The sequence below is a fragment of the Coregonus clupeaformis genome, unplaced genomic scaffold, assembly GCF_020615455.1.
Source record: "Coregonus clupeaformis isolate EN_2021a unplaced genomic scaffold, ASM2061545v1 scaf0313, whole genome shotgun sequence".
Classification (NCBI taxonomy): Eukaryota; Metazoa; Chordata; class Actinopteri; order Salmoniformes; family Salmonidae; genus Coregonus; species Coregonus clupeaformis.
The window spans coordinates 127,920-149,979 of NW_025533768.1; the positions used below are offsets into that span (position 1 = coordinate 127,920).

Genomic DNA, 22,060 nt, shown 5'->3' on the forward strand with positions numbered 1-22,060 from the left:
TACAGTGCAGCTGTGTACAGGTGTGTACAGTAACATTAATTGTGAATTCAAATCAAGCATTTATTTTAGTAAATTGATCTCAGAAAGGCAAGACTTTGTTGTTGTGTCTCTGATCTTTCCTGGTGAGATGAAGGATGTCAGGGTTAGAGATGTGAAGGTAGAGATGTAACATCTTGGCTCTGTGATAATAACACCCCCTCCTTCTCTCTGTTTTGTTTTTCTCTCCCTCCCCCTCTTTCCCCATCTCCCTCTCCACTCCTTCTCTCATCTCTCTCTCCCCCCGCTCTCTCTCTATCAGAACCCCCCCACCCCCGACCCCCTCCCTCCCCCATCCCCTCCTATAGCTGGAGCCATGCAGTCCTTCAGCAGAGAGAGGAGCGGTTTCCACGGCAACCAGCCCTGCTACCAGCAGGAGCACCATGAATTATCACGCCTGGAGAGCTACCGACAGCACCCCCACCATGGACAGACCAGACAGGTCTACGAGGCACACGCCTTGGCCACCGCTACAGGGATGCCCCCAGCGGGACCAGGGCCCGGACCTGGATCTGGAAGTGGACCCATTCCTGGACCTAAGGACTGTTACAGCCAGCAGGTATACCCTGGATACCCCCAAGGCAATGGAGGTGGTGTGGGTGGTGGAGGAGGTTCGACGCCTCATGATAAGAAGGCTTACAGTGGGGGGAGCCAAGTGCCTCCTCCCCCTCCCCAGCATATGCAGGCGGGGGGCTACAGCAATCACATGGGCCCGGGGGGATACCCGGCCCAGTATATGAGCGAGGGCCACCTCCAGCAGTCTAAGTGGGACGACCCAGCTCAGCTAGCTCAGTACGAGCAGGAGATGGTAGGCAGGATGGAGCCGGGTCCCCCTGGGTCATCCCAGTATCTGGACCAGAACATGCTGGCTCACTCCCAGAGCCAGTGTCACCAGCCCCACCAGGCCTCTGCTCCAGTCTACACCAGCCCACACCACCAACCCCATCCCCCAAACCCAGGCCAGTCCCCATTGATGTACCCCCAGAGCCACCTCCACTACCCCCAGCACCCCCCATCCCCCTCGCCCTCCTCCTCCTCCTACATGGAGAAGTGCAGCCCCATGCCCCACTGCTACAAGGGATATAGTATGCCACCCAGCTCCCAGTACGCTAGGCAGATGGGCAGCCACAGCAGTCTGAAGCAGGGGGGATACCGACCGCCACCCCAGAACAGTTACAGCTACCAACAGACTCCCTCCAGGGGTGGCTACGAGTCCCAGCCCCCACTACAAGGTATGCCCACTTCCCAGGAGGCCCACCCTAAATACCAACATTTCAGCCAGTCCCAGCAGAACTACTGTCTGTCCGAGCTGTCCGTCAGATCCCCTGAGCAGTACTACCAGACATGTAGTCCCGCCTCCAGCCACTCCCCTGCACGCTCCGTGGGACGCTCACCCTCCTACAGCTCCACCCCTTCCCCTCTGATGACCAATCCAGAGAGCTTCCAGTACAGCCAGCCACCAATGACCCCAGGGGCGGCTTCTTCTTCCTCCTCTTCCTCAGTGGGTCTGCAGGACCAGGGCTTGCTGATGCCGCCGCGCTCCCACCCGTCCCCGTCCCCCAACGTGGCCCACCCAACCCCGCAGCACAGCTACACGCAGGGGGTCTCCATGAAGGAGCGCTTCTCTGAGAAGCTGCTTGCCAATCCCAGCCTGTGGAGCCTGAATGCCCTCACCTCTCAGGTGGAGAACATCTCCAACAACGTGCAGCAGCTGTTGCTATCCGAGGCCATGGTCGCCAACAAAAAGGGGGGCAAGCGCAACAGCAGCAATAGCACTGGGAGCAGTGGAGGCGGCTCCTCCAAGAAGGAAGAGGAGTACAAGGGAGTGCCAGGAGGCCCCGAGGGTCAGCACGGTGGGGGCCCCGTGCAGGACCCCTACAGCACCAACCAGCACCAGCTCGTCCCCATGGAGATGCAGGAGGGGGGATACTCCAGTAGTTCTGACGAGCAGCTGGAGAGGGGGTACTACTACTGTGGCCAGGGCAGGAGCCCAGCTCAGGCCCCCAACAACACACACCTGGGCCTGGACACGGCCTCATCCTGCTCCATGACCTCTCCGGACGACATGTCCACCCGGTCTGGTGACTCTGTGTCCGGCCTGCAGAGCGTGGCTTCCAGGGACAACCTGACCCCTGACCCCAGGTCACAGGGTGGTCACGACCCCCCACAAACCCCCATGAAGAGCGTGGGGGATGAGAGGTCCCCCGTGAGTGTGACGGTCCCCAGCCCCATGAAGCAGGAGAGCCAGTCCCCTCCAGATATCCAACGTCTCGGCGTGCCACTGAAGGAGAACTTTGAGGAGTTGGCCTGGACGGAGAAAATGGCAGACTACGAGGAAGATGGCATGAAAAAGACTCCCGACAGCGAGCGTGACTGCAGAGGCAGCGATGATGTCACAGACACCTCCGAGAAGCAGGAGAAATGGCCGGAGGACGAGAAAGGCCCAGCTCTGTATAGCAAGATCAACAAAGCAGTTACCAAGGGAAAGAGCTACTGCTGCGACGAGAACATGTACCATGAGATACAAAACAAATATGACCGAGGCAAAGGGGACTCGGCGGATAAGTCCCCAAGCCTCTCAGACTCCAGCCACAAGGGAGACCTGGGCCAGGAGATGAAATCGGAGGCCTTCAAATCCGAATCTCCCACCGACTCTGAGAGCTCAGTGAAGACATCACCCTTTATTTCCAGGGGTGACCTTGACCAAGATCAATATTTAACAGAGAAGGAAGACAGCTCGGAGAACATATCCCCTACCCCCCGGGGCGAGGCTTTGGACGAGAGGCTCTCGGCCTCAGAGAAGAGAGAGAGCAGAGAAGAAGAAGAGGAGGAGGAGGATGAGGAGGGAGAGGAGGAGAGGCAGCAGGACTCTATATCTCCTCCTCTGTCTGCTGAGGAGAGAGAGGGAGAAGAGAGTGAGAGCCTGCCATCGACTGAGGAGGTCCTCAACAATAGTACGAGCCCACAGAAGGAGCATTCTGTAGAGCTGTGCAGCAGAACAGAAGGCCAGAGCCTGGCTGAGCCTCAGCCTTACCGTAACACAGAGCCTGCAGAGACAGAAACCCAAGCAGCACAACCAGACCCAACAGCAGCAGCAGCAGAATCCCCAGAAATGGGGTCAGCCATTTGTGACACTCCACCCCAGTCTCACTCGGCCATGATGGTTTTCTCAGCTCTCAGTGAGATAGCAACACCTCCAGCTCCGGCTCACACCAGGGACCATATCGATCGCAGCGATTCCAACGTGCTGGAGCCTGACTCCCCTCAGCTGCCAGGGAAGTCGATACTGCACTCAGCTCCCTCCTGGGCCAACACCCCACCCTCGCCAAAGAAAGGTGATGAGGACATGGAGCCGGGCATCAGCTGCCCAAGCGCTGTGACCCCCTCAGCCAACCCGGAACCCGTGGCCCCATCTGCACACCCGCAGGCTTTCGGCCGGAAGCACGGCCGAGGCAGGAGGAGACTGATGCACTCAGGTGTGGAATTCAGGAGACAGCTGAGTGTGGAGAGAGAGGGGGAGAGTGCCTCTTCACCCCCCCAGAAACCCTGCATGCCCTCCAGCAAGAGTCCTCTGTTCTCCGATCAGATAGACATGGCCGCTCACCAGGACATAATCATGACGAGCGAGACACCCAAACTGCTGGTTGAGGGCTCCCGCTCCAGAATGTGCACTCGCTCGTTCAACACGCAGGACACAACCCCTAAGGATCCCCAGCCCCCTGAGAGACGGAAACCAGGGCGGAAACCAGGTTCGAAACCAGGCCCAAAACCGGGCCCGAAGTCAGGGTTAAAACCAGGGCCTAAACCAGGACTAAAACCAGGACCAAAACCAGGTCCAAAACCGAGTCTAAAACCAGGACCAAAACTAGGTATGAAGCCCGGTTCGAAGCCCGGCCCAAAACCAGGTTTAAAACCGGGGCCTAAACCAGGCCCAAAACCAGGTCTGAAACCAGGGCCTAAACCAGGTCCAAAACCAGGACCAAAACCAGGTCCAAAACCAACTGAAGGAGCACCCCGGGGTCGTCCCAGGGGCACAGGCTCTAAGTTGAAGTTGGCACAACAGGAAGGTCCCATTCAACCCATCACAGGGGGTCCAGGAAGAGGCCAGAAGAGCTTGAGCATCAACAGTCAGCAAGGTGATGGGAACCAGGAAGTGAAAGCTCCAGGCAAGGATGGAAAGAACATGGTCCTGAGATCCAGAAAGCCCCCCCAGGATAAGCTTCCAAAGGAGAAAGAGAAGGAGCAATCTGAGGGAATCCTAACTCAAACCCTGACAGGTATAACAAAGCCCAATGCAGTGTTAGAAAATGAGGAACGTACGAGCATAGAGCAAGCCCTCCCTGTCTTTCCTAACCAGACAGACACCAGTGTAACAGACACCAGTGTAACAGACACCAGTAAAACCGACACCAGTGTAACAGACATCAGTAAAATAGACACCAGTGTGACAGACACCAGTGTAAAAGACACCAGTGTAACAGACACCAGTAAAATAGACACCAGTGTAATAGACACCAGTAAAATAGACACCAGTGTAACAGACACCAGTGTAACAGACACCAGTGTAACAGACACCAGTGTAACCGACACCAGTAAAACAGACACCAGTGTAACAGACACCAGTGTAACAGACACCAGTGTAACAGACACCAGTGTAACCGACACCAGTAAAACAGACACCAGTGTAACAGACACCAGTGTAACCGACACCAGTAAAACAGACACCAGTATACCTGTCGCTCCACCTGAGAAACCTAAAGAACCGACTGTAGCTGTACCTCCTGTAACTGCACCTGTACCTCCACTCAAAAGAAAACCCAGTCCTCTGCCTCTAGAACCTCCGGTGAAGAAAAAGCGAGGTCCAAAACCAAAACCAAAACCACAACCACAACAGCCACAGCCTGAAACTCCCCAGTCTGACCAGTCCAACCAGTCCAACCAGTCCAACCAGTCCAACCAGGCCAACCAGTCCAACCAGCCTCCATTAGTCAAATCCAAGGAGATGGGTGTCCGAGGCCCCAAGAGGAGGCTAAAGCGAGGCAGACACCTCAAGGCCTCTCTGATCACTGTGCTGACCAAAGATAACCCTCCTCCCACGATGACTGACTGTGATGTGGTTAGTGAAATGCCCAGTGTCCCTTCTCAGTGTCCCACTAAAACCAAGTACCTCCCCCCGCGCAAAGGCAGGGGTCTGAAATACGAGGCGATGGTTCAGAAAATAAACATGGGCACTGGTTCGAAGAAACACCTGCCAACACCACAGCCCGAGAGCACAGAGGCAATAGTGGAGGAAGTGACGTCAAAGCCTGTGTCGCTGGCCATCTCGGAGGAGAGCGAGGCCCCAGTGGCGGTGGTGAGCGCCCCTGAGGTGACACGGGAGGAGGTAGCAGGGGATGAGTGGAACTCCACGGGGGTCCAGAACACAGAACAGGAGGGAGGGGTGCAGCAGAACACCGGGGAGGGGGTGCAGCCGGAGTCACTCCCAGCGGGGGTGCCAGACGCTGCAGCGGCGAGCGATGCCAACAAACCCACCAGGACCAAGAGGAGGAAATGGGCCATGGTGGAGAGCACGGACGCCACGGTGGTCGCCATGGAGACGGGAAGCCTGATCATCAACACGCCGCGGCTGGCCAAGCAGAGGGCCATCAAGAACAACCACGAGATGCACCTGAAACAGAGGAGGAAGAGGAAAGGAGGACAGCCTCCCTCAGAGGGGCCTGTGGCTGACGAGAAGGTAGGGGCAACAACAGGAGAACAACAGACAGAGACACAGACACCCACTGACACAACATTAACAACAATGCCCGATCTACCAGCCGGCCCAGGTGAGATCACAGACAGCCCGCAGGTGATCGCCACAGAAATGATCCAGCCGCCTCCCTCCAAACGAGGGAGGAAGCCCTCTTCATCCTGGTCCAAAAAGAGAGGGAGAGGCAGAGCCCCAGGTGAACAGCAGAGCAGCAAACCTCTGAAGGTGCACAAAAAACCTGGTCCTAAAAAGGGAATCAAAGACGCCATTGAAGTGATTGAAGCAGTGGTGAAGGCTGCAGGGAGGGAGGCCAGACTCAAGAAAAAGACATCGAAAAAGGAGAGCCCTGCGGTGTCGGAGGAAAAGCAGCCGGAGCCCTCTCTCAAACAGGTACTGAGCAAAACCCCCAAAAGCGGAATCAAACATTCCTTCTGTCCATATGTGCGTATCGACAGCTCCAGAGACTTCGCCTCTCTCTGTACCATCGTAAACAGGCGCAATGAAGAGCTGAAGATGGTGTTTCAGAAGCCCCGGAAAAAGAGCCCGGACAAAATTAAAAACCCAGTCACGGTTGCCAAGGCGATACCCAGCTCCTCAGCTTTGCTCCAGGGGCCCTTGGTTAACAAAAACTTAATTGACAGGTGTCTAACGTGTTGCCTGTGTGGAAAGCCGGCAAATTACCGTGAGCTGGGGGATTTGTGTGGGCCCTACTACCCAGAGGATAGCATCCCGCGCAAAATCCTGTCAGCAAGACATATAGAACCCCCGAGGGAAAACCAAGAGAAAACAACAAGCTCCAACAGTAGCATCGAGGAACCAAGCAGCAGCACCCCAAAAAGCGAAGGAGACCCCAGCTCCGAAAAGGAAGGCATTAAAAAGGGGGATATGGAGACAGTCACAAAGGAGGGCAGTAGTAGTACTAGTGGTGGGGGTCACCATCATCAGCCCCACCCCCACCACTGGCGCCCCAGGAGGGCAGAGAGGGCACCTGCGGAGGGCGGAAGCACGCACCGGCCCACCCTACGGGATAGGTTCAGGAGGATGCAGCAGCTCCAGGAGGAGAGGAGGGCTGCGGAGGCCACAGCTAGTGGTCAGGAGGGGGGCAGTGGAGGAGGAGGCCTGCTCCAGAGATTGCAGGGGGAGGCTGAGGCTAAGGAACACTGGGCCCATGAGAACTGTGCTATCTGGACCAATGGGGTCATCATGGTGGCCGGGAGGCTGTACGGCCTGACAGAGGCTGTTCACACTTCCACAGAAACGGTGAGACCTTCCTCTTTCTCTATGCTGATTTCTCTCTTTTTCTTTCTTTATTTCTCGCTCTCTCTCTCTCTCTCTCTCTTTCCCCCTCTCTCTCTCCAGTTGATACTGATACTGCATCTTACCAATGGAGAGTCAATATTTGAAGTGCTGTATTTCACATACAGTAAACTCCACATGATTCCGATCTATAATTCTAGCCTCTCACAGTCAGAAAGGAATGACTGTCCTCCCTGGGGTTTTACATTACTATGAAATGAAATAAATAAAAAATTGATCACAAAAAAGAAAAACATTTGCCTTGTGCTAATCTATTTTGTAGGGAACTGTGCATGTTGGCCACAGTGGCATATTGGCCACAGTGACATGTTGGCCACTGTGACATGTTAGCCACAGTGACATGTTGGCCACAGAGACATGTTGGCCACAGAGACATGTTGGCCACAGTGACATGTTGGCCACAGAGACATGTTGGCCACAGTGACATGTTGGACACAGTGACATATTGGACACAGTGACATGTTGGCCACAGAGACATGTTGGCCACAGTGACATGTTGGCCACAGTGACATGTTGGCCACAGAGACATGTTGGCCACAGAGACATGTTGGCCACAGTGACATGTTGGCCACAGTGACATGTTGGACACAGTGACATGTTGGACACAGTGACATATTGGACACAGTGACATGTTGGCCACAGAGACATGTTGGCCACAGTGACATGTTGGCCACAGTGACATGTTGGACACAGTGACATATTGGACACAGTGGCATATTGGCCACAGTGACATATTGGCCACAGTGACATGTTGGCCACAGTGACATGTTGGCCACAGTGACATGTTGGACACAGTGACATATTGGCCACAGTGACATGTTGGCCACAGTGACATATTGGCCACAGTGACATGTTAGCCACAGTGACATATTGGCCACAGTGACATATTGGCCACAGTGACATGTTGGCCACAGTGACATGTTGGCCACAGTGACATATTGGCCACAGTGACATGTTGGCCACAGTGACATGTTGGACACAGTGACATATTGGACACAGTGGCATATTGGCCACAGTGACATATTGGCCACAGTGACATGTTGGCCACAGTGACATGTTGGCCACAGTGACATGTTGGACACAGTGACATATTGGCCACAGTGACATGTTGGCCACAGTGACATATTGGCCACAGTGACATGTTGGCCACAGTGACATGTTGGCCACAGTGACATATTGGCCACAGTGACATGTTGGCCACAGTGACATGTTGGCCACAGTGACATATTGTTGGCAACAGCAAGTGTATTCTTTATTATTAACTGACTGTCTGCCTGTCTGCCTGTCTGCCTGTCTGCTGTCTGTCTGTCTCTCTGTACGTATGTCTCTATGTCCCTCTGTCTGGCTGTCTGGCTGTCTGTCCCTCTGTCCGTCTCTCTCTCTGTCTGTCTGTCTGGTCTCCAGAGCTGCTCCAAGTGCCAGAGAGTGGGTGCGTCCATCAGCTGCTGCTGGAAAGGCTGCCCTCACAAATACCACTACATCTGCGCCAAGGAGATAGGTAAGAGCCCTCAGAAAGAGAGAGAGAGAGAGAGAGAGAGAGAGGAGAGAGGAGAGAGAGAGAGAGAGAGAGAGAGAGAGAGAGAGAGAGAGAGAGAGAGAGAGAGAGAGAGAGAGAGAGAGAGAGAGAGAGGAGAGGAGAGGAGAGGAGAGGAGAGAGAGAGAGAGAGAGAGAGAGAGAGAGAGAGAGCGAGAGAGAGAGAGAGAGAGAGAGAGAGAGAGAGGAGAGAGGAGAGAGGCGAGAGAGGAGGAGAGGGATGGATAAAGGGGTTGAGAAGGAGTGTGGGATGGGGGGAGTAGGAGGGAGTAGGAGGGAGAGATGTAGAGGGGAGGGGAGAAGGAGGGATGAAAGGGGAGGGATGGATGAAGGGGTGGAGGGAGCGTGTGTGTGTGTGGGTGTGCGTGCGTGTGTTCATTTGTGTATAAGCATATGCTGTATGTAGGTATTACCTCACGCCATCAGTAGGTACAGTGGGGATTAGAAGCCCTCACACATCTGCAGAGGCAGCACTGGGAGGAGCTGAAGGGCCAGTTTAATCCTGCAGAGTGCACCATGGCTGCAACCTGCCTCATCCTATCATTCTTTCCCTACTACCCTCTCTCCCTCTCTATATCTCTCTCTCCTTCCTTCTCTCTCGTTCTCTCTCTCTCAGGCTGCATGTTCCAAGAGGACAACTTTTCACTGAAATGTCCGAAACACGAGGTAAGCAAATTAACAGAATCCGTCTGTACACATGCAAAAGGGCAAAGGAAATACCTTGATATCCGTAAACATTCCTATAATCCAAGACTCCCATCTCTCTATCCCCTCTGGTGAGGAATTTAAAATATTGTGATTTTACAATTCATACATTCAATTTCAGTTTTTGACAGAAAGACAGACATACAGACAGACAGACAGACAGACAGAGAACGATATATAGTGACAGTGACAGAGAGGAGGGAGAGAGAGAAAGAGAGAGTGAGAGAGAGACATTCACACACACACACAAACAGACAGAGAGACACACACACACAAATAGACAGACACACACACACACACACATAAATGGACAGAGAGAGAGTCAGACACAGACAGAGACAGAGGATTTGTGTAACCAAGGTCGTGTATCTCTGCGTCTCCCGTGGTAACAGCGTATCAGGCATCTCTGCCTAGCGCTGAGCACTATTGACTGGCCAGTCCGCTAACACTAACACCACTATTAACGTCACCTGAACACTGAACACTGATTGGTCTCACACAGCGTTCTGCAGGGCTGGAGGTCAGTCTGTCGATTCCCTCCCATCACTAAACACAGACTCTAAAAGACCGGTCAGCACCAAGCTAAAAGGGAAGCAGACATAGGATATAAATCCAACTCAAACTGGATTGACAGAGTTCGGCAAACTATTATCCATGTCGGCACCGAATGTTCTAATCTATGACAAACACATTCTATGCATAGGAAGAAGAATGTTATTGTAGTGGAATGTATGTTGCCCATTAACATCCATATAGGGCTCTGGTCAAAGTAGTGCATACATAGGTAATAGGGTGCCTTTTGGGATGAAGCCCATATCTCAAGCCCTATGCACATTACGATGCGATCCGTTGTATTTGTTCATTTTAAATGACTGCACAGGTAGTCCTATGAATGACCTTATCAAAATGGCAAATCATCCTACACTTTATCCCACTAGCTACCTCTCACACTGCACCTCTCTGAAAACATTAGTCAGCCAGCCACGCTGTACATTGTTATGACTGAAAGTGGTTGTGTGATGACAGTAGCAGCCCACTCTTCCTGTTTTGTTTGGATTTCCAAGGCCGCAGTTTGCTTTATGGGAGGCGCCATCTGGTGTCCGTATCACCACACTGCACACTGGAGGAAAGTCAATGATGGCGGGAGGGAAGGGGGGGTTGGAGGGAGAGGGGAGAGAGAGGGGTACTGACATTCAGCAGGGCGCAGCGGTGCATTGAAGCAGCAGCCTCTCTCTCATCTCCTTTCTCCTTACCTCTCTCCTCTCCCTTTCTCTCTCCTCTCCCTCCCTCCCTCCCTCCCTCCCTCCCTCCCTCCCTCCCTCCTCCATCCCTCCCTCCTCTCTTCTCCCCATCCCTCTCTCCTCTCCTTTGTGCAGACTGACAGACAGGGATGAAAATCTGGCTGCTGATCAAAAAAGCATCCCGCCCAACCCCTGCCTTCTCCTCACTCCCTCCCTCTCTCACACTCTCCTCTCCTCTCTTCACCCCCTGCCTTCCCCTCGCTCCCTCCCTCTCTCACACTCTCCTCTCCTCTCTTCACCCCCTGCCTTCCCCTCGCTCCCTCCCTCTCTCACACTCTCCATCCCTGCCCCCTTCCCTCTGCATTCTCCTTCATTCCTCTCCTCTCTCTCCCTCTCTCTCTTCTCTCCTTTCCTGTCCCTGTATCCTATCCCCCTCCCCCTCCCTCATCTCTTCACCTCCCACATATAGAAGCACGAGAGAGAGAGAGAGAGAGAGAGAGAGAGAGAGAGAGAGAGAGAGAGAGAGAGAGAGAGAAGAGAGAGAAGAGAGAGAGAGAGAAAGACAGAGAGAGAGGGATAGAGAGAGAGAAAGAGGGAGCGAGGGGGAGAGAGAGAGGGAGGCTGGTGGGTCTGTGCGATGCTAATTTAGCGGGCTGAGCAGCCTAATCAGAGAGCAGTAGAGATACACAGACACAGTCCCAGGCACAACCACCCCCACCCAGGTCTCCATGGAACTCTGCCTCTGTTCTCTGTTCCTCTGCTGTCCTCCTCTCACTGTTCTACAAAACAGACACAGACACCAGCAGGAGGGAGGGAGGGAGGAAAGGAGGGATGGAGGGAGGAAAGGAGGGAGGAAAGGAGGGAGGGAGGGAGGAAAGGAGGGAGGGAGGAAAAGAGGGATGGGGGAGGGAGGGAGGGAGGGAGGGAGGGAGGGAGGGAGGGAGGGAGGGAGGGAGGGAGGGAGCAATCTCACATGGGCAGAGAGCATGTGCAGAACCGCTGCACACACAGGCACACACACACACACACACACACAGGCACACACAGAGTAGGCACAGGCAAGCGCACACACACAACAGGCAGACATATACACAGGCACACACACACAGCAGGCACATATTGCGCAAACTCACACAAAAACATATGAACATGTGAATGTTCACAAACACACACACACTCACAACACATAACATACACACACAGTAGGAGACAAACAGAGGTTGTGTTAGTGTTCTCTGCGGATGTGTAGGAACAAAAGATGACCAGTGGGCCATTACATCACAGAGACTCAGAGATAGAAGAGGAGAGAAAACAGAGAGACTCAGAAATAGAAGAGGAGAGAAAACAGAGACTCAGAGATAGAAAGAGGAGAGAAAACAGAGAGACTCAGAGATAGAAAAGTAGAGAAAACAGAGAGACTCAGAGATAGAAGAGGAGAGAAAACAGAGAGACTCAGAGATAGAAAGAGGAGAGAAAACAGAGAGACTCAGAGATAGAAAGAGGAGAGAAAACAGAGAGACTTAGAGATAGAAAGAGGAGAGAAAACAGAGAGACTTAGAGATAGAAAGAAGAGAGAAAACAGAGACTCAGAGATAGAAGAGGAGAGAAAACAGAGAGACACAGAGATAGAAAGAGGAGAGAAACAGAGAGACTCAGAGATAGAAAGAGGAGGGAAAACAGAGAGACTCAGAGATAGAAAGAGGAGGGAAAACAGAGAGACTCAGAGATAGCAAGAGGAGGGAAAACAGAGAATCAGAGATAAAAAGAGGAGATAAAACAGAGAGACTCAGATACAGAAAGAGGAGAGAAAACAGAGAGACTCAGAGTTAGAAAGAAGAGAGAAAACAGAGAGACTCAGAGATAGAAAGAGGAGAGAAAACAGAGAGACTCAGAGATAGAAAGAGGAGAGAAACAGAGCGAGAGAATGAGAAAGAAAGACAGACTACAGATAGAGAGAAAGAGAGAGAATATAGAGAGCAACAGAAGAGAAAGAGAATACTGAGAGACAAAGGGAGAGAGAGGGAGGGAGAGCGATTCAGATAGAGAAAGAGGGAGGGAGGGAGAGAAATAGAAAGAGAGAGACTGCAGAGGATTGGGGGAAGCACCACACCAGTGCAATTAATAGGCGTTCCCACTGTGTTCTATCACAGGAGCCGGTTCACTGGCCAGCTGCATCCTCCATCCTCCACTTTTGCACACTGCAGCTAGCTTTCATGTCTGCACCACACACACACACACCAGCACATAGGTGCGTGCACACGCACACTCACACACACACACACACTGCAGCTTTCATGTCTGCACAGTAGTGCAGAACCACACACATTGCAGCTTTCACGTTAGCTCAGAGCAGAGACACAGGCACACAGACACTGCAGCTTTCATGTTTGCAGTGACCATGGCAATTAAAGGTCCCATTCTGTGCTGGCCATGGAGAATAACACACACACACATTGCAGTGCTGTGAGTGCCGGTGCATTCTATTTCAGCAGGCATGAGTACATATTGTCCAGAGAGAGAGAAGAGAGAGAGAGAGAGAGAGAGAGAGAGAGAGAGAGAGAGAGAGAGAGAGAGACCTACTGAACCTGCAGACAGTATGACACAACACACACAGATTCACCCATACACTCTCGAAAGCACAATCATCTTTGTGCACTTGTTTTGAAGTGAACAGCAATAGCCCTCATACATAATTTGTCTTTGTCTTCCAGGCTTTGTAAAATAGACCACCACCCAGCCCCAGTGAGCATCACCTATGCAGTACGACAGAGAGACAGATAGGACATCCCTCCACCCAAACCTGATGATGATGAGTCATGATGAAACGTCATGATGGACAGACTCATTGGCCAATGGGGACAGCTGGGAATCCTCTGAGGCACCACCGATGGCAGCAATACAGACACTAGACAGCAGGTCCCTCAGAGCAACCCCCGTAACCCCCGGCAACAGCACTGCTTTATCTCAGCCACCCCTGATAACCAGACAGACAGAGAGACAGAGAAAAAGAGAGACAGACAGACAGACAGACAGACAGACAGACAGACAGACAGACAGACAGACAGACAGGGAGACAGACAGGGAGACAGACAGACAGGGAGACAGACTGCAGTGTCTGTCTGACAGACAGTCTCCTTCACGGACAGACGGACTGCAGTGTTTTGAGAGACTCTTTCACAGCCCTGTCTGTCTGTGTCTGGCGTCTAGACACCTGGCAGACATGGTTACTTAGAGACCACCCCTCCAGAGAGAGTGGGGGGAGAGAGGGGGAGAGACAGGGAGCTGTTTTAAATTCACAGTGCACTGTTCTGCCTCTGGAACGGTCGCTATCATTTTTGGACACCTGGTGGATTGCGATTGGCCAGACTAGGCCCCCCCTGGCTTTGCTGTCCAAGTTCCAGGTTGCGGTGTGTGTGTGTGACATCGACTCCGTGTGTGTGCTTGTGCAAGGAAGCGAACGAGCGTGTTCCGATTCAAGATGTCATGCGTCAAAAGAAGCCGCCCCTCCCCTGGATGTATCTCAATGTGCGCTTAAGTGTTATAAAAATTGTACATTGCGTGCTTTAACAGATTCTAAATATGATTCTGATATTGACAGAAAGAAAAAATAACGGTATTTTAATATAACACTCTTCTTCTTCTTCCGATATGTATTTTGATGTGCATATTACGGCTATACAACACCATTGAGTCAGCGTTAGTATCTGTCCCGCTTTGTGTTCAATTAAACATTTTTATAAAAATAAAGGTTCCAATATTCACACTAGCATACTACTTAGAATGCATGCCTTATACATTGCTTCATTCTAAGTGTGTAGCATGCTAATTTGGATATTGGGGCGAAGTCCAAACTCTGGGGGTCACCCAGTCGAAGTTCAGCCGTGTGCATATACAACATGATGTACAGTAGACGCCACATCATCACCATAAAGGTTAAAGGTAAGGGCTTAGGGCCCGGCCGGGATCATCTCACGGGTCATGTCATCTCACCACAGTTCTTCATCAATATCGCTGTCCATCATCTCCACCACCAAAGGCTGCTGTCTCCATAAAAATGACAAGGATACGACTCCAATGGATTCTTAGTCCTACACGGCTTGAGTTCTCAGCACCATAGAGCTGAAACAACCGTACAGAGACTGAGGATGTCCTAATATGGACACCGAACGGTAATCACAGTCCTCCCCATTAAATGGGGAATCGTGACTGTTGTACGATGTCCATATTCGGACAGTTTTCGTTTTCTGACTCCACATCAAGTGTGTGTCTCTCTCATTCCTTTCTCTGTATGTGGCACTCACAGTAACAAAGCCTCTTCCCATTACTGCAGCATTCTCACACACACACAGACAGCCTCTTAAGGGTGTAGTGTACTGTACTTCAGTACTACTTTAGTGTGTAGTGTACAGTACTTCAGTACTTCATATCAGTGGACACATACAGTATTAGGGCGTACAGTACAAACAAGAGCAAAACATCACACCACATACCTCTTCTTCTTATGATTCTTGATTATGATGCTCTCATTATTTAATGGTGTATATAAGTATTTGACGCTGTTTAAATGTAAGATGTGATGTACTAATATAATTGTGTATAGTATTTCCTAGAGATGTTTATTTTCTATAAAATTAATATGTTATTGCTTATAAAAATGTTATTAAAAGAATCCATTTTAAAAAAATTAGACTTTTGGGAATGTCACTCGTTCTAAGTTGAGCATGCAGTTAATTTTTATTTTTCATGTTTTCATTGTTTGAATCGATGACACTACAGCATCAATTTGTGTGAAATGTTTTTGTAACGCCAATGTCAAATATACCAGCACCTTTCAATGCTGCCCAGACCAAGGACTGTTCTTTTTTGTCATCTCCTTCCAGATCTGCACTGACACACAGACACACATTAGTGATCATTAATGACATACTATGAGGACAGAAATACAGATGTAAGAATTGGGACATCATGACACACAAAGGTGCATACACACACACACAGTACACACACAAAGGTTATTATAGTTTTGTGTTTTTATATTCATTTTTATTTATTTAGCTTTTTATTTTAAATTCAGCTACTTTCAGTTTGTTTTCAGACCTGACATGCTAGTTTCTATTTACTTTTAGTTGTATCGAAATATTTCAATTTTGTTGTTACATTATTTAGTTTCAGTTTCAGTGTTAAGGACAGAAAGCATGCGTTGGAGCATGTGTCAGTGTTGTATTTTTTTTGGGGGGGGGGGTGGGCGGGGTCACTTCTTGCAACTGGGGAGCAGTAATACATAAGGTGATGGGTCAGGTCATAAGTTAGGTTAGGTTTCAATGATAAAGTCAATCTCAATGTGACTTGGATTTAAAAAGGCATAGCGCTGAGACTGGTGCAAAAAATATGGTGGAAACTCTTTCACCCATGTTTACACCAATCCAAGGCTTTTTAATTTTAGTAGTACATGTAAGAAGAATTACATTTTTCCCTGTTAGCTAGTGATAGCTACACTGTAAAGGGGTTGACGTGAATTTGACAGTAACTTACAAGGAGCAAAGTGGCAAGTAAGTTACTGTATTTCATATTGCAGTACACCTACTGTAATCTAAATACAGAATCAAAGCAAGTACTGTGTAATGACACATTACAATACCGTAGAATAATGAATGCGTGAATAATTGACTGGATGAATGAATGAAATTCATTGAGGGGAGATGTGGTTTGTATTTCACAGTATTTTACTGTAATTACATGGGATTGGTGCAAGCAGGTTGGCTGAATGTTTACACATTACAGCATATCAATAAATATTTGGTGGTTTATATTACTTGCACTTCTAGAGACCTTATAGAGATTCTCCGGTACTTTTCCATACTTTTTAGCCAGTAGTTCTGAAAGTAGCATTCACGAGACAAAAGTGGTACCCGAATATTGCGTACTACGTCACGTACAGTATGTGCAGATATATGCACCACGTCATTGCTCTCTCTCTCTCTCTTGCTCTGCTGTGTGTGCGCATCTTGCTAGCTGTCACTCAAATGGCGAAGGGCTGAAGCTCATTGGCTAGGACCAGTGCTTGACTTGGGCAGGAGCTCACCGGAGCGGAGTACCAGCACCTCAAATGTTCTACTGCTTGAGCTCCTGCACCTCTTATTAGCTCAACAGTATTGTGGAGCTCCTGCACATAAATATAAACAAAACAGGCACCCAAAATGAGTACCAGCACCTATTTCAGTCCAAGTCAAGCACTGGCTATAACTCAAATTGCTAGGGGGCTGGCCCACGTGGGGGAAAATTTAGGAGAAATGGCGCAGCACAGCTTCCAGAAAAAACAGTTGCTTTCAAACTAGGGATTTCGTGGCTAATTGAGGTAAGATTCATTCTGCATGTATGAACTACACATTGACACATCCGGCCCAAAGCGGAAGGTTTAAAAAATACTTAGTAGTCGCCAAAGTTCTGGAGCATGTCTTTCCAAACTGACAGCGACTACAGGGCAAAACAGATTAAAAAAAAGACATGGCAAAAGGCTCAAGTATTAAAGGTTTAAGACTTGCTGCCACTCTAATCTGTCCTCTATACATTTTACATTGATGGGGCATAGCCTCCTATAAGACACGCCTCAAAATATGTTAATGAGACAGAAACAACAATACCACTAGTGGTCAAAACGTTTTCAGCACTCCAAAAATACGGTATAGTACTGTATTCTGTGGGGTGGAATAACAGTACCATTCGAAATACAGCCATTATTTTCCCAGCCCACAAAATGTTCCCACAATGCACCATAATTGACAGCATGCTGCAGTAAAACTTTCACAGTATTTTACTATTGATAATACCCCAAATGACTGTATAAATTATAGTTTTCTGTTAGTGTGGTGCAGAGCCTGTGAGCGGAGTTGTGGTTGGAAATCCCATTCATTGCTCACTCATGGAGCGGTGCTTGCCCACCGCTCTGCGCTCCATGTCCTTTCCCACCCTCTGCTAAAAACCGCTCTGCTCTCACAGAAGAAGAAAAAACTGCAGCTCCAAATTCGCTCCATTCAACCAACACCCATCTATTTTTGTGAATACCTGGACCTACCAATTGGTTTTGAAGTATTGAAACCAAACCATATGGCTTTGAATGAAAAGTATTTGAATAAACATGAAAAGGTGAATGTAAGAAGCACACATCATTTCAAATAGGCTACATGTCATATTAAACAACATATAAACACTCTAAATAGGTCAGGAGCCAGACAGGGAGGCTAAGAAGGTACGAAAATGAATTATTTAGTCTATATTATTTATAGGTTATAGTCTACAAAGAAATACATTGTGAAGCATTTGCGAGTGAGACACAACAGCTTGGTAGGGACGTAAAGGGCTCAGCATTTAAACAACATGTCATTGTATTAAATCATTATATAGTCTATAAATTGCACATATAGGCTGTGACTTACTTAGAATGAAATACAAATTAAATTTAAAATGACTTATTAGTGCCTTTGAATTCAATTTTAGAAACATGAGTTTGGCCAGTCTGTGGCTTCAGGCTCATGCAATGGTGCCTGGAGAGCAGGCCAGCAGCGGAGAATATCCTCTCCACACTTGCAGAGCCACTGGGGAAGCTAAACACCCTTTTGGCCACTCTTGCCAGGCTGGGCAGAGACACTGTTTTTTATTTTTATTTTTATATATATACAGTGGGGGAGAAAAGTATTTAGTCAGCCACCAATTGTGCAAGTTCTCCCACTTAAAAAGATGAGAGAGGCCTGTAATTTTCATCATAGGTACACGTCAACTATGACAGACAAATTGAGAGAAAAAAAATCCAGAAAATCACATTGTAGGATTTTTAATGAATTTATTTGCAAATTATGGTGGAAAATAAGTATTTGGTCACCTACAAACAAGCAAGATTTCTGGCTCTCACAGACCTGTTATTTCTTCTTTAAGAGGCTCCTCTGTCCTCCACTCATTACCTGTATTAATGGCACCTGTTTGAACTTGTTATCAGTATAAAAGACACCTGTCCACAACCTCAAACAGTCACACTCCAAACTCCACTATGGCCAAGACCAAAGAGCTGTCAAAGGACACCAGAAACAAAATTGTAGACCTGCACCAGGCTGGGAAGACTGAATCTGCAATAGGTAAGCAGTTTGGTTTGAAGAAATCAACTGTGGGAGCAATTATTAGGAAATGGAAGACATACAAGACCACTGATAATCTCCCTCGATCTGGGGCTCCACGCAAGATCTCACCCCCGTGGGGTCAAAATGATCACAAGAACGGTGAGCAAAAATCCCAGAACCACACGGGGGGACCTAGTGAATGACCTGCAGAGAGCTGGGACCAAAGTAACAAAGCCTACCATCAGTAACACACTACGCCGCCAGGGACTCAAATCCTGCAGTGCCAGACATGTCCCCCTGCTTAAGCCAGTACATGTCCAGGCCCATCTGAAGTTTGCTAGAGTGCATTTGGATGATCCAGAAGAGGATTGGGAGAATGTCATATGGTCAGATGAATCCAAAATATAACTTTTTGGTAAAAACTCAACTTGTCGTGTTTGGAGGACAAAGAATGCTGAGTTGCATCCAAAGAACACCATACCTTTCTTTCGACTCTGTCAACCACCGCATTCTTATTGGCAGACTAAATAGCCTTGGTTTCTCAAATGACTGCCTCGCCTGGTTCACCAACTACTTCTCAGATAGAGTTCAGTGTGTCAAATCGGAGGGCCTGTTGTCTGGACCTATGGCAGTCTCTATGGGGGTGCCACAGGGTTCAATTCTTGGGCCGACACTTTTCTCCGTGTATATCAATGATGTCGCTCTTGCTGCTGGTGACTCTCAGATCCACCTCTACGAGACGACACCATTTTTGTATACATCTGGCCCTTCATTGGACACTGTGTTAACAAACCTCCAAACGAGCTTCAATGCCATACAACACTCCTTCAGTAGCCTCCAACTGCTCTTAAACACTAGTAAAACTAAATGCATGCTTTTCAATCGAACGCTGCTGGCACCCGCCCACCCGACTAGAATCACCACTCTTGACGGGTCTGACCTAGAGTATGTGGACAACTACAAATACCTAGGTGTCTGGTTAGACTGTAAACTCTCCTTCCAGACTCACATAAAGAATCTCCAATCCAAAGTTACATCTAGAATCGGCTTCCTATTTCGCAACAAAGCCTCCTTCACTCATGCTGCCAAACATGCCCTCGTAAAACTGACTATCCTACCGATCCTTGACTTCGCGATGTCATTTACAAAATAGCCTCCAACACTCTACTCAGCAAATTGGATGTAGTCTATCACAGTGCCATCCGTTTTGTCTCCAAAGCCCCATACGCTACCCACCACTGTGACCTGTACGCTCTTGTTGGCTGGTCCTCACTACATGTTCGTCGTCAAACCCACTGGCTCCAGGCCATCTATAAATCACTGCTAGGCAAATCCCCGCCTTATCTTAGCTCATTGGTCACCATAGCAGCACCCACCCGTAGTCTGCGCTCCAGCAGGTATATCGCACTGGTCATTCCCAAAGCCAACACCTCCTTTGGCCGCCATTCCTTCCAGTTCTCTGCTGCCAATGACTGGAACGAATTGCAAAAATCTCTGAAGCTGGAGACTCTTATCTCCCTCACTAACTTTAGCATCAGTTGTCAGAGCACCTTACCGATCACTGCACCTGTACACAGCCCATCTGAAATTAGCCCACCCAACTACCTCATCCCTATATTGTTATTTATTTTGCTCTTTTGCACCCCAGTATCTCTATTTGCACATAATCTCTTGCACATCTAGCATTCCAGTGTTAATAATATTGTAATTATTTTGCACTATAGCCTATTTATTGCCTTACCTCCATAACTTGCTACATTTGCACACACTGTATATATATTTTCTGTTGTATTTTTGACTTATGTTTTTTACCCCATATGTAACTCTGTGTTGTTTTTATCGCACTGCTTTGCTTTATCTTGGCCAGGTCGCAGTTGTAAATGAGAACTTGTTCTCAACTGGCTTACCTGGTTAAATAAAGGTGAAATAAAAAAATTAAAAAACCTACTGTGAAGCATGGGGGTGAAAACATCATGCTTTGGGGCTGTTTTTCTGCAAAGGGACCAGGACGACTGATCCGTGTAAAGGAAAGAATGAATGTGGCCATGTATCGTGAGATTTTGAGTGAAAACCTCCTTCCATCAGCAAGGGCATTGAAGATGAAACGTGGCTGGGTCTTTCAGCATGACAATGATCCCAAACACACCACCCGGGCAACGAAGGAGTGGCTTCGTAAGAAGCATTTCAAGGTCCTGGAGTGGCCTAGCCAGTCTCCAGATCTCAACCCCATAGAAAATATTTGGAGGGAGTTGAAAGTCCGTGTTGCCCAGTGACAGCCCCAAAACATCACTGCTCTAGAGGAGATCTGCATGGAGGAATGGGCCAAAATACCAGCAACAGTGTGTGAAAACCTTGTGAAGACTTACAGAAAACGTTTGACCTGTGTCATTGCCAACAAAGGGTATATAACAAAGTATTGAGAAACTTTTGTTATTGACCAAATACTTATTTTCCACCATAATTTGCAAATAAATTCATAAAAAATCCTACAATGTGATTTTCTGGATTTTTGTTTCTCAATTTGTCTGTCATAGTTGACGTGTACCTATGATGAAAATTACAGGCCTCTCTCATCTTTTTAAGTGGGAGAACTTGCACAATTGGTGGCTGACTAAATACTTTTTTTCCCCACTGTAGGTAGGCCTAAAGGTTTTTAGGCAAAATAACCCAATCAAAACTGAAAGCTCCTTGAACGTGGGAATATGCCAGGCCAATATCAATTATGGCCTGTTGTACAGATAATAGAACAAAAAGTTTAAGAGATCTTATTTTTAGTTTATAAATACTTTGCTACCCACCTCGTTGTGCACGTAATAAGTACACCATCATGCTTTTGGGATACGTGTCTTTTCAGATTCCACAATGATTCTTTAGTTGTGGACACTACATCACCACACTCCCTCTCTTGCTTGAGTGTTTTATCAGTTTCTTTATGAAAATATTTAGCATAGTAGATGACAGTAGCTAAAGCAAGGGGCTATAGCAGCACACAAGTAGACTACAAATGCATGCTGGGCCGAGCATGCCCTGAGCGTGTGAAGTGAGTACTACTGGAGCGAAATTGCAGCGGGCGAGAAGGCTGATGCTCCAGCCTTTGGGAATCTCGCTCCACGCTCCACTCCAGCTCTGCTCCACTCCAGCTCCACTCCACTCCAGCTCCACTCCACTCCACTCCAGCTCCGCTCCACTCCAGCTCCACTCCACTCCAGCTCCACTCCAGCTCCACTCCACTCCAGCTCCACTCCAGCTCCGCTCCACTCCAGCTCCACTCCAGCTCCGCTCCACTCCAGCTCCACTCCAGCTCCGCTCCACTCCAGCTCCACTCCAGCTCCACTCCAGCTCCGCTCCACTCCAGCTCCGCTCCAGCTCC

The 22,060-nt window shown here is 49.0% G+C and overlaps 1 protein-coding gene across 1 annotated transcript; it reads left to right on the forward strand.

Moving 5' to 3' along the window:
- Window positions 1-324: 324 nt before the first annotated feature.
- LOC121551414 (retinoic acid-induced protein 1) lies at window positions 325-15,433 on the forward strand. The gene is made up of 4 exons (XM_041864054.2): window positions 325-7,045; window positions 8,507-8,600; window positions 9,253-9,302; window positions 13,294-15,433. The coding sequence occupies exons 1-4, from the start codon at window positions 353-355 to the stop codon at window positions 13,300-13,302; spliced, it is 6,846 nt and encodes a 2,281-aa protein (XP_041719988.2). The 5' UTR covers window positions 325-352; the 3' UTR covers window positions 13,303-15,433.
- Window positions 15,434-22,060: the final 6,627 nt, after the last annotated feature.

What these genes read in the sequence shown, in the direction of transcription:
- LOC121551414 (XM_041864054.2), top strand. Translation starts at nt 353, where the DNA reads ATGCAGTCCTTCAGCAGAGAGAGGAGCGGTTTCCACGGCAACCAGCCC. An exon ending in TTCACACTTCCACAGAAACG is followed by an intron (nt 7,046 to 8,506) that starts GTGAGACCTTCC and finishes TCTGGTCTCCAG; the next exon opens with AGCTGCTCCAAGTGCCAGAG. An exon ending in CATCTGCGCCAAGGAGATAG is followed by an intron (nt 8,601 to 9,252) that starts GTAAGAGCCCTC and finishes TCTCTCTCTCAG; the next exon opens with GCTGCATGTTCCAAGAGGAC.